Below are 13,117 nucleotides of genomic sequence, written 5' to 3' on the forward strand. Positions count from 1 at the left end.
GTTCTAACATTAGATAGTAGTCCCATACTGTCCCAGTGAGACTTACTGTCTACTCTTGTCACATTTTCCAAATGGGACCATGATTTCCACTTCTCAATTTAAATTATTTTTATTGCTTTAAATGACTTTAAATCTCATTTGAGCATTACCAAAAAGCGTTACTTTTTCAAAAATTAAAAATAGTCTAAAAAAAACCTTAAAATGTCTAAAAATAGTAACTTTATGCCAAGAATGGGACTAAATGAGACCAAATGGGATCACTTTCTCATTTTTTTCAAGTCATGGTTCCATTTTGAGATCTGATATATAGTCACTTTACATGTTTATTTAATGATTAGTCCCAGTGGGATTCACGCCAAGAAATGTATGAGACCAGACCAAATGGGACCAAACGTGAAATTCATGGTTCCGGCGGCCAGTCTATCTGTAAGACCTAGTAAAATTATGAATTATACAAATATGACAGTGTCTAGAGGTTTAGTAAGTTCATTTATCATTATCTGAGTGATGAGAATGTATTCTAAATCAATGACTCTCTGATTCAACTGTCAATATGAAAAATGAAAATGTATGTCAATGTGCTTACTTTGAGCTGTAATGACTGTTATCTTTGTGAGATCTATGATATTCTTATTATCAGTGAGAATCTGTATCAGAGATGTAGTAATGAAGTCAAGCTCAATTATAAGATTTCAGATTCATATTATCTCACAGATCATCTCACTAAGAGTCATATATTCAGTCTCATTGAAACTTAGAGATATACAAGATTGCTTCACTGAATACTATGAAATCAGGTTATCTGTGAGCTTAAAAATATAGTCAGATATTAATTTTCTATCATCATTTAAGAGACCAGCTCAATTGAAATCTGAGTAGCTGAAGAGTAGGTAGAAATCATTAGAGAAATCAGAGATAATAGAGAGATCAGTAGAAATGATAGAAATGATAGAAATGAACTCCTTATACAGACTGCATTCATAGAAAATGCTCAGATTTATGATCTCTTTCAAATAATGTATAATATGTAATAGAGTCTTTTAACATTGAGGTGTTGAATCAATGTTTCATTGAGTGAGTAGTGAGACAGTATAAGTGATATCAGAATTTGTTTTAACTGCAAGATATTGTAAGCAACTCACATCATATTAATATTACTAAATTATGAAATCAGTCTCTTTCTCAGATATAGAGAAATTATTAATGCAGAATTCATTCTTCATTAATATTCTGATAACAGCTGTATTATCAAGATAGAAATCTTCAATAAGATATTTAATATATTGATAATATATCAAATCAATTCTCTTATCTGAATAATTAATCTTCATACTTAAATACTTGATTGACTGATATAGATTCTTGACTTTCAATTTCTCACTGAGTATACTCACTAGCTAATTAACATTCTCAGAAACTTTGAATATGATGTTAAGATCATCAACATAGATTATTATATAGAGATAATATCTGAATGTATAATATCAGAGTACTGAATTATAGACACTAACTGTAAATTCAAGATCACTTAATAGAGCTGTTAAGTAATTATACTAGATCTTCACTGCAGGGTTCAGACTGTATACACTACTCTCAATCATGCAGACAAGTGTTTTCAGTGAATCTGTCTCAAATTCAGTAAGTTGTCTTATATAGACCTTCTTAGTGAGACACTCATACAGATATATCATCACTATATTCACTTAACAGAGTGTTCAACTGCAAAGTGCTGCTATTGTAAAAAGAATACAATTAACAGTATCAGTGATAACAGAAGTATAGATCTCTTCTCTAGAATTCTTCTTAAGTCAGTTATCACAAATCACTTAATATGATTTTCTAAGAATATTATCAGAATTGATATTCAGGTTCACAGGTCTATCTTTCTCAAGAAACACTCAACAGTCTAAAGTAATCAGTTCATTTCTCAGAATATCAGATCTAGAGATCAAACTTCATGTATTATATCTCTTCAGATCAGTAATTTCATATTATATAAACTTCTTTCAATAATCTTCTACTCTCTCTGACTGAGATGTGACATTCTTGTAGAACTTCAGAAGGTTATCTATAACAGAGCTTAAAGTGTAAGTAGTCAGTGATTTCACAGGCTGCAATTATGTGAAATTCAGATCATTAATATCAGAAGCATCTTTATCATTAATCAGATGAATATCAAGTTTCAGTTTACTAACATTATTAATGAGTGTCACAGATGTGATAACTGATTCTGATTTTTCAGTAATCAGAAACCTCATATCACTACTGATAATAATCTTATCAGATTCAGAATGTCATAGATGATATATCAATATATCACTGAATTCAATGATGTGATAGAAATTGATACATGAAGAGAGCTTATTCACAAGTCTCTGAGATTCATGCAAGTGAATAACAACCTCTGCACTTAATCAGTGAAAATGTCTCACATTCAGCAGAGTATTCATAAGTGCATATTAAGAAATCTTATATGAACTTAGAATTATAGAAGTCTCTGCAGTAGAGAGTCAAAATTTCAAGTTATAAAGAACTGTAGATATAAAAGTATTATTAATTATTATAATCACTATCTCTAGAACATCTGTTCAGAATCTCTTAGAGAGATTGTCTTTTAAAAGAGCAGCTCTAATCTGTCTTATAATAGTGCAGATCTCATATTCAGAAACATCATTCTAATGTGATAAATATGATACTGTTGATTCTCATTTGATATCATATAAATTCATAACTGTGTGTATACATGTGAATTGAAAAACATTATCAATATCAGTTCATAGAAAAGCAGAAACTGTATACCTGAGATTATTCATAAATCTGAGTTATAACTCAAAGTATTGAACAGTTTCATTCTTAAACTTTAAAAAATATACTTAACAGTAGTGAGTTGTATCACAGATAATAAGCATCTAGTATTTAATTCTCTGATAAGACTCTAAGAGATGATCAGAGAGATCTTTCAATGTATATCTATTATCTACAAGATTAATATAAATCTTCTCAATGAATTGAATAAATCTAGACATTAGTGTTTTCAAATAATCTCACATCATATCTGTCTTAACATATTTCTCATAAAAGAACTTAGTCTTAGAATCTTTAATTGTGACTTCAGTATAAGAATTCTTGATCATAGCAATTATAGCATCAGTGTGAATATGACTGAGATCACAGTATCAGTTTAAAAGAGTCTTTGATATTCTTGTATTCTTGAGACCTGTATTCAGAACTGTAGAATCAATGTTATTAACAGTAGTAGCAGTGATCACAGAAAGATCAACTTTTCAGTCAAAATCATACTTATATAATATTATAATATACTTGACTGCCTTGTTCAGATAATTGAGATTCTTATTAAACTTCTGTTTATCAATCTTATATATGTTGTTCTAAGCAGTTTAAACTGTATGAAAAATAATACTGTTCAGAGCTCTGCAAATGAAAAATGAGAGAATAGTAAAAGATAATGTAAATCAGAATCTCTGATCTTCAAGCTTTATAAATAAGAGCAGATTAACTGTAATATTAGAGATATAGTAAACATTCTGTAAGTTAATATTATCACTCTTAATCTTCAAGATAACAGTCTTAATCTTCTTAACAAACTCAGTTCTCTCAGTGACAGAATCAACAGAGATATTATTATTAAAAGATTTAATATTTGAAAAAGAATGAAGCTCATCTGTCATATTCAGACTTACACATGTGTTCAAATACTAAGATCTAGAGGATGATTTTTCAGTGACTGTGAAAGAGAAATAGAACTTAATCTTTGTAATTACTGCATTTACTGCTGATTGAGAATTTATTAAGTCATTCTTCTTCTCTTTCTTCTTATCATTCTTCTTTTTCTTTTTATCAGAGTGTAAGATAAAATATCTGTCAACAGTATATTCATATCTTCTACAATGAGTGCACTTTTATATAGATATGTTTTTATTCTCATCTTTATTCTTATCTTTGTTCTTGTTCTTTTTCACAGTTATAGAATCAGTCTGAGACTGCTTTTTTCACTTAGTAATGATCTTCTTGAATGTATAATTAATCAGTTACTTCATTAAATTATTAATATCAATATTAATAATAAGTTTCTGATCAGTAAAGAAAAACTCATTCAAATATATCTTGATAAACAGTCTTTGATAATTCTGCAGATTGTTGAGAAAAAGATTATAATATATATTCTCAGTGCTCTGACAGAGCTTCTTATAATAGATAATAAAATAGTAGAAATATCTCTGAAAAGTAAGATAATCATTCTTCTTAACTTATAATTTTATCAATTTCTTGAAGATATTAACTCATTCTTCAGTCAGTAATATTATATATTTAATATTAATCTTATTTCACAGAGCTGCAGTATTATCAGTTTTCAAGATTTTAATAGTGATTTGAACATTTTTAATAAGACTTGATAGTATATATTTATATAGAGACTTGAAACAGATTCTTCACTTCTCAGAGTTAATATAATATATAAAAGAGAATTCTTATTAAGTTCTTAATAGAATATCAGTTTCATTAATAACTTCTATATTAGTTAATATATTAATATATCAGACTTTATAATTAGAGTCATTAAATATAATCACTGATTTAATATTTAATATATATTTGACTTTCTTCTAGTATTTCTGTAACTTATTTCTTATAGTGTCTCTTTATACAGAGACAGATATAGTGAGATATTAAGTGATTTCAGCTGCAGTTATTTAATTTTATAGTATTATTTATATAAGATTCATAAGATTATCTACAGTGTAATAGATAGATTGATTCAGATTATTATTAAAAGTCAGTATTCTGAAAGTAAGAAATAGTAAAGAATTTAATAAGTTAAAATAAACAGATTCTATAGATAAATATTAACTCTGCTTTTCTTTATTCTAAAGTTTCTTTATTATCTTATTATCAAATTTCATACTCTGATGAAAACTGATCTCAGTCTTATCTTACAAGTCAGAAGTCTTCTTATAATGAGTGATTATTCTATTAATGAGTTATCTAGTAAAGTGTGTAATTCTGAGTCTTAAGCTGAACTCTGAAGTAATAGAAGTATTATTTATATTAAGATGACTCTGCTTCTTCTAGATATAAAAAAAAGAGTGATATTCTTCATAATGAAAAACACACTTTCTTAAAAATATAAAGTATATAAATCTGCTGACTGATAGATTCAGAGAAAATGAAATATCTCTAATAAAGAGTAAGAGTCTTTTCAAAAAAGATAAACTATTTATATTAAAAATGTTAATGCAATATTCTAAAAAGAAAAACATGTCATTCAGGCTATAATCTGTGAAATAGTTGAAGATTGTATTGATAGATCTATCTACAAGAACATAATATAGTGGTGGGTCACGTGATCTAGTGGGATCGCTAACCGCAACGGCCGTAACGGCCAACATAATGACATACGCTAAGTCATCAAAATGGAGGTATTAGTAATACATGCCAAGCATACGTAATGTATGTAGTGCGATTGCTTTATAGATGAGCCAGCCATCGCCAGAGAAAGATTCACAGCACCAGGAGATTTAAAAAAAACCCCCGGCAGCTCGATGCCAACTCGATGGCCCCTCAAAATGACGTCTATAGCAGCAAACCCTGCGGTAGGGGAAAACACTGCCTGCCTCCAGGGTAAGTTTCGGTGCACAACGGCCCGCGTTCCAGTACGTTCCAAAGGTACCTAAACCGGAAACCGGAACAGGAATACGGGAATTTCATCATTATTGCATCCAGGTGATCTCAATTCCCACCGAAATAACACCCTGATTCTTCTTCTATCCGCAATGGGGATTTGAGAGGGTAGTAGGCAACTAACTCATTTGAGCCGGCATATCCGGAGGCGCGAATGTGGATGCTCCTTTTCTCTTGAGGGAAATCGGCTAGAAGGTGAGTTTCACCATATTATTGCTTATCTATTCAGAGGCGCGGAGTGGATGGATTTCCCACACTCAAGGGAAAAAGACTGACTGGCCGTTGTTGATACGATGAAGGTAAAATGCCATTGGCATAGCCGGGCGGCGTCCAACGGTCCAAGGTCGTCGACAAACAACAGGTTTACGCAATAACGTGGCTTGCAAGCTTTTTTTTTTTTTTCCTTTTCTGTTCTGTTCTTTGGGTGTCCCACATTCGAAACCAAGACACTCTCGTCCAACCAGAAACCGTAAAGTCGCACACAGGACCCTAAAGTATGTGTGCCGATTTCGAAGAGCTATAAATAGCTTTGGATGCACAGCGGCGGCTGGCTGGACGGGACTGCTGCGCGACATTTGATCCATGCTGGATGGAATCTTTTGTCAAAAGAAGGGCTAGAAAAATATCAACTTTTCCCAAAGAGGCCAGCCCTTGTATATGAGTCTATGACTGACCTGAAACTCGAAGCGGGGATAAAACACTATGGATAGGGTTTTCATTTATATTTACTCCGCTCCGTACTGAAACTTACTCTACTTATGCAAGTCCGCTTTCGCTCATTCTGATCTGTTTTCTGCAATACTGCACATTTTCACAGATTACAGGGCATAAACATGCACAACTGGACAATCCCGAGCATCCATGCGGAACTTTAAAATGGGACGCGTGGATATGTCTTTGAAGTTTGGGGTTGCGTCCCATTCAGAACTGGCGACAAGAACACCCTGCCCGCCGTGGTCTGTTATGCGACTATTTGCCACTGAGGAGACGAGAGCAATCGCAACTTCGCAAGCGATTCAGCCACCGTCTTTCCACGGCCTTTGACGTGGTCGATGTGGCTTGCTACGACGTTTTCCTTGTCATGAATTCAGTCAAAGAAAATCTGCGATTCTGTGGCTGGCGGAGAATAACGAATCCCTTGAGTCAGTCCCTCTGAGTCGACCTCGATATGTTACATCTACTACGTAGGGTAGACTGTGACATTTTGAATACATTTTGGCCGAGGCTGATGATCCATGAACTTTATTTTTTTCAGTTGTTGTTACTCCGTACTTGTTGTTGGGCAAAATTTGGGCCGACGCTAGGAGAGAAAGTAAATAGAACCGTTTTGCATCAGCGATGAATGAATACTGAGATATAAATCAATAGTTAACTAGTTAAATCAATAAATAAATAAATAAAGCATAAAATGAGAATTAAAAAAAAAATCAATCATAAATCGACAAAACAGAAACATAAGGTTGGATCGCGCTCTTTTTTGGACTGCTTTATGAGGCTCAAATTCGATCTGTTGCTCGTATAAGAATCGCAATGGCGCCAGCTGCCAAGTGGTGACAACTGTCCATGAACAAGAATATCTCAAACGAAGGCGTCTCAGCTTCTCAAGCCTATCCACTCCTGGGAACTCCCAAAGCCCCAGGTGGCTGGTTCAGAACCAAGCCCCGTTTTAGCCCGGCTCTGGAGCTCTTGGGGCTTGTCTGGGGCCTCTGGTGAGGATGAGGACTCACACAACGCCAATCAGCAGCATAGATCTGCCCAGTTCCATGGGAACCGTGGTTCGAGGGGTGGCGGGATGGCGGCGCGCATTGGTTGCAACTTGCAACTCGCAAGGAGGCCAAGAACAGGCGAAAGGGAGATCCGTCAATAATCCACCGCTAATAAAGAAGTTCCGCCGGCTGGGATGCGATGCAGTAGTAGAGTAGGTAGTGCACAACGAGAGACATCCCACATCAACATACAGCGTATATCAGGGAAAAAAGCCTGGAACAAAGCTGTCCAAGCACGCAAGTAGCCTGGCCAGGTTATTACTGCATGGTTGCCATTCTATACACAGTATTGTTGCTATGACACCAGACCTAAAACCAAAACCCCCCACTCCAATTGTTGTCTCTGCAGCTTGGGATACGATACACCGCAGTCACAAGCTCTGCATGAAATCTTACCGTGGATCTTTTTCAAACAACTCAATTGGAACCATTTCCAATCATCGTCTTCTTGCTTCTTTTTGCTGAACAACCTCGGTTCTTGGCTTCAACCTCTTTATTTCTGTTATTAGACTTCGTGAAGCGTTGTTCATCTCTTTTCACAGCGACAATTTCCTCATTCGGTATATACCATACCATACCACCTGCACAGCAATCATTTCTTCTTCTAATTCACTCCCTCTTTGCTCTTGCTGACTATCTCTGTCTTCTTGAACATTTCCAAAGCCTAGCAAGTCTTTTTTTCTTACTTGATTCCTCTATATTCTCTCCAGCTTGACCACCTGGCGCTTTTTTGTATGCCTATAGAGTATCGAGTCGTGGCTCCCTGTCGCTCTACCTTACCTCCACACCTCTATCAAGCCAAACCTATATTGAGAGCTATTTGAGAACTATTTCTTCATCTCTGCTCGTCATTCCACGGTAGACGAATCAAAAATGATTCGACCGTGGGTTTCTACCCTCCTCCTAGTCCTAGTCCTAATCTCCTTCGTGTCCGCTGTCGACCTGGAGAGGGGAAGACAGGCCCGCTCACATACCCCATTCACCGGCCTCTTGAAGGCTTTGTCCGCCAGACTCTGGTCTCGAGAGATATACCTCGAGAACTATATCGTCTCTCGTCAATATGACCTAACCAAACGACAAAACGGGAGTGAGTCCTCCCCGACATCCTCTCCAGAGACAGAAAATCAACCGACAGCAGGTCCAACCACACCTAATAGGCCCCCGTCTCAGAATTCGGCCCGTGACACTTCAGCCGACGATGCTACAACACCTACAGCTCAACCACCAACTCAATCACCCGAACCCGAACCTGAACCTACACCCACACCTACCACTCGGGAGCCCCCGCCATCACCTTCAACCCCTTCAACCCCTCCAACCCCTCCACCCAGTCCTCCACCTCAAAGAACAACAACCACAAGCCCAACCCCTCCACAATCTAGGGAATCCAGAACGCCTCCGAGACCTCCCCCTTCCTCGAGGGCGCGCTCCACACCCAGACCTAGCCCAGAACCTACCACGAGGCCCAGATCACCCACTAGCACTCCCACTCGGAGGAGCACCCCTCCGCCAAGCAGTTCAACAAAGCTCATCCCGACCACAAACGCAGATGGCTCCCCGAGTACCATTACGACTGTCGTAGTTGTCCAACCCACGCGAACTAATTCACCAGGAGAGAACCGGCAAACACCACCTGGTTTGCAGACGGGTGCAGCACCCATTATAGCTGCCGCTATGGAGAAAGGGTTGTTGGGATTGCTTGGATTCAGTGGTGCTATTGCCATTGCATTGGCGTTTTAAATTGGAAAATGTGTAGGGGCCAGGGAGATACACACGATACCGGGACGAGCAATGGGTTTAAAACAATAAAATAAATAATAAAAACAAAAGGGGAAAGGAAGAACTTAAGGATGATCGTGGGTGGAGAAGGATTTACATTAGTCGTGGTAAGCAAGATAGGAAAACGGACCCAGAAGCACTTGGACCCTCTGTCTATTACCTCTGTTTTATTAACATCTTATTTTCGTTTGGGAGGGTTTTTCATTTTCATTTTTCCTTTTCGCATCACGGTGAAAATTAGAGCTCGGAGGAGGTGTCGATCCGTGGAATATTTAACTATTCCACCGGTCAAAGAAAACGGTTTAGGCCATGTTCCTCTGTTCTCTTGCCGGTCAAAGTTTTCTTAATAATAAATAAGAAATAAGAAATAAAAATAAGAAAGATTCATATATATATCGAAACACCCTATGAGAAAAAGTCTGGAGAAGGAGTTAGTTGTAATTTTCACCCTCTCGTTCTCGCTTCTTTTGTTGACAGGATTAGCTCTCATTGCATTGCACCCGTACAGAGTAGAGGAGCAGCTAATCAATTATACAGTTAATAATACCGAAAAACGCTCTATAAACATGAATACATAAATACTATATATAACTGCATAAACAAAATCCGCTCCCGTATGGTATCTCAACAAAAAAGAAAAGGAAAGGAAAGGAAAGGAAAGGAAAGGCGCTTACATGCCCGTCGAGGGACGCCGACAGTATAACGTAAATCCAACCCCATACAAGTATGGAAACGCGTCTCCCCATAGAATCCGAAACCTGAAGAATCTCAAACTGTCTAAATTCCCGTGAGGAATAGTTCACATGTACCTCGTACATTCTAGCGGCATCCAGGGTCCACCACGCACCAAGCTCGAGGTATCCTCCCTACCCCGGGCCCATAAGGAGGTAGCCGAAATCGAAAGGACAAGAGGAAACTAATACATTCCTCTGGCCATGAGCTTCCACCTCATACCCACTACAGCAGAGACGTAATATATATATATATATATATATTTAATCCCCCTCCATCCTTTCCACCCTGTCATCTACCCCCCTTTCTGATAGCTTTCTTTCCCCCATCCCCCTCCCACCTCTCCTCCCCCGTCCAATACCTTACCAGCCCCTCCCATGCCACAGTATCCCCACTCTTCATCAACACCGCCACATCAACATTGAGGGGACTCTCAGGTCTAGGATCCGTCAACAGTTGCTGGATAGCCGACATGGTCGTCGATAGCGTGTAAGCGGGACTCCAATGCTCGGTGGTTAGAAGGGTTAGGCAGATCTCGCCTGTCGTGAAGGAGACGTTTGGGTGGCAGATACGGGTTCTGAAGGCTATAACTGGTGGGTGGAGCGGGTAGGTCGGCGGGATGGTGATGGTTAGGTGCCAGAGGCCGCCTGGGGGGTTTTTTTGGGGGAGGTTTTGTTAACTTTTTTCCCCCCCTTCTTTATATTGCAAAACTTGCGCGATTGGTAGGAGGTAAGAGGATGGAGGGAAATAAATAATACCTTCGTATGGTGTGCCATTTATGCCCTTTAGGACTGCTTCCCAGCGCAGCAGGTCTGTGTCGCTTATGGGGCCGAGATGTAGGAGAGCTTCGTTGGGGGATTTGGAGTAGTCGTTGAGCTCGCGGATGAGGCGTTTTGTGGTGGACGCGGAAGGGGCTTGTTGAGCCATGGCGCTGAGCTATTCTACTGATTGCGGGAGGCGTGAGTTGCAGACAACAGAGGGTGTGTTGGGAGTTATTTCATGATTATGGTGGTGCAGAGGTTGAGCTGTTGATCTGGTGGAACGAAGCTCGGTTTGCGCCGAGGTTATTTACCTGGGGTTTGATTATCACCACGTGATGCACTTCCTCTTGACTCAATGCGCGAATGTTCAGGAGTTCTCGAAGCTTGTTTATGACTTGACTGCAATAGCTACGAATATCCCGCATATACCCTTTAGCCCCCAAAATGAGAACATCGCGGGTATCCAAGGAGACTGCAAAGTTAGTTGAGATCTTATCAAGCGCTCCACGCCGTCAATCGCAGCGAATTGCCAACGCAAATATCCCGGTAAATAGCTATGGCCTGGCGGAGAGGAGAAAAAGCGAGCTGGCATCCCTTCATAATAGCTCTCTAATAAAAGACGAGCCTCAGAGCGATAGTCATGATGACTCTGAACTCTCCTCTGCGAACACTACGGACATTGAAGACCTGCTTACACCAACGCGTCCGATAATGCAAGAGCGGAAACGAAAGCGAGGCCAGGATTCTTTATCCAATATCGAATTCAAGCGATCAGCTTCTGCATCCCGCCAAATACCTTCACGTAGGATGTCCAGCACATCACAAACGTCTACGATCATTAAAAAGGAGGAGATAGAGTCAGAGGCAAAGCCAACCCCAAAGCGACAACCGCGACGGCTACCGGCGCGTAAATCAACCGGCCCGAATGGCGTTGTCAAAGTCGAGCCTCCATCAAACTGGGAAAAGATCTATGATATTGTGAAGGAAATGCGCCGCAAAAACCCCACTGCGCCAGTAGATACCATGGGCTGCTCCCAGCTCTACTGGCGCGATTCTTCCCCGCGTGACAGGCGTTTCCACATCCTCATAGCCCTGATGCTGTCATCTCAGACGAAAGATACAGTCACTGCCATTGCGATGCAACGGTTACATACAGAGCTGGCGCCTGAACAGGCTAATATGGATACGGGTTTAGGAATGCGGGTCGTGAAGAAGGAGGAGGACGTGGGACACTCAGTAAAAGGGGAAGAAATAGGCTCGACGAAGAAGAAGGAGGAGGAGGAGGAGGGGGAGGGGGAGGGGGTAGCAGCTGTGAAGAAGAGAGAGGAAGCGAGGCAGATGATAAAGAAAGAGGAGAATGAGGGACAGACTTTCAAAAGAGAAGCGCAGGGAGATGTGAAGGTGGAAACAAAGGTAGAAGAGGAACAGGAACGAGAAACGAAGAAAGTATTAGTATGGGACCGAAACAACCAACACACAAAAAGCACCTTAACTCTTGAGAACATCCTTGCCGTAAGCCCATCCCGCCTCAACGAACTCATCAGGACTGTTGGCTTCCACAATAACAAAACAAAATACATTAAAGCTGCCGCCGTCATCCTTCGGGACGAGTATAACTCTGACATTCCACCCACCGCGGAGGGACTCATGCGGCTACCAGGTGTCGGGCCTAAAATGGCTTATCTATGTATGAGTTCCGCGTGGGGCCGTGATGAGGGCATCGGCGTCGACGTACATGTGCATCGTATCACGAATTTGTGGGGGTGGCATAAAACAAAGACGCCCGAGGAGACCCGGGCGGCGCTGGAGAGCTGGCTGCCCAAGGACAAGTGGCATGAGGTCAACAAGCTGTTGGTTGGGCTGGGGCAGACGGTGTGTTTACCAGTGGCTAGGAGATGTGGGGAGTGCGAACTTGCGGGGACCGGGTTGTGTAAGAGTGAGATTAAAGGGTGGACAGCTAAGGTGAAGAGGGAGAGGAAGGTGAAGACTGAAGAGGATGCCGCCACTACGGTGAAGAGGGAGAGCAGGATGACAATCAAAATTGAAGAGGGTAGATGATTGGAGAGGTCTGATTTTAAAGAATATTTAGATACCCTTGTCGTATGTCATCTTTCGCCGCTAAATAGCCGGTCTGATATGCTAAGAGAACATGAAATATGCGCAATTCCATTATAGCTAGACGTCGTCTGTGCCGGCAAGCTAGCTTTGCACACAGCTCCCCATGGATCGGTGGACGCCTTGTTTTGCTGCGTTCTCTGTACGGAGATCGGGATAATTAACGATATATTTGTATGTACGATAGCCGGTGGTAATTTGAAGAATAACTACTTATTAGACTCAATTCATGTATAATTACTGAGCCCCCCTTTTTTATTTGAA

The 13,117-nt window shown here is 39.7% G+C and overlaps 3 protein-coding genes across 3 annotated transcripts; 2 read left to right on the top strand and 1 right to left on the bottom strand.

Annotated features, from left to right (window-relative positions):
- Window positions 1–5,531: 5,531 nt before the first annotated feature.
- On the top strand, window positions 5,532–9,816 carry BDBG_00699 (uncharacterized protein). The gene is made up of 2 exons (XM_031719999.1): window positions 5,532–5,895; window positions 6,000–9,816. The coding sequence occupies exon 2, from the start codon at window positions 8,340–8,342 to the stop codon at window positions 9,204–9,206; it is 867 nt and encodes a 288-aa protein (XP_031575968.1). The 5' UTR covers window positions 5,532–5,895; window positions 6,000–8,339; the 3' UTR covers window positions 9,207–9,816.
- On the bottom strand, window positions 9,230–11,177 carry BDBG_00700 (peroxin-4). Its single transcript, XM_002629408.2, has 2 exons — window positions 10,736–11,177; window positions 9,230–10,624 (listed from the first exon to the last, which is right to left on the bottom strand). The coding sequence occupies exons 1-2, from the start codon at window positions 10,902–10,904 to the stop codon at window positions 10,269–10,271; spliced, it is 525 nt and encodes a 174-aa protein (XP_002629454.1). The 5' UTR covers window positions 10,905–11,177; the 3' UTR covers window positions 9,230–10,268.
- Window positions 10,249–13,115, top strand: BDBG_00701 (DNA repair protein Ntg1). Its single transcript, XM_002629409.2, has one exon. It carries the CDS (start codon window positions 11,183–11,185, stop codon window positions 12,794–12,796), a length of 1,614 nt encoding a protein of 537 aa, XP_002629455.2. The 5' UTR covers window positions 10,249–11,182; the 3' UTR covers window positions 12,797–13,115.
- The last annotated feature ends 2 nt before the right edge of the window (window positions 13,116–13,117 follow it).

This window comes from Blastomyces gilchristii, assembly GCF_000003855.2.
Source record: "Blastomyces gilchristii SLH14081 genomic scaffold supercont1.1, whole genome shotgun sequence".
NCBI classification, from domain to species: domain Eukaryota; kingdom Fungi; phylum Ascomycota; class Eurotiomycetes; order Onygenales; family Ajellomycetaceae; genus Blastomyces; species Blastomyces gilchristii.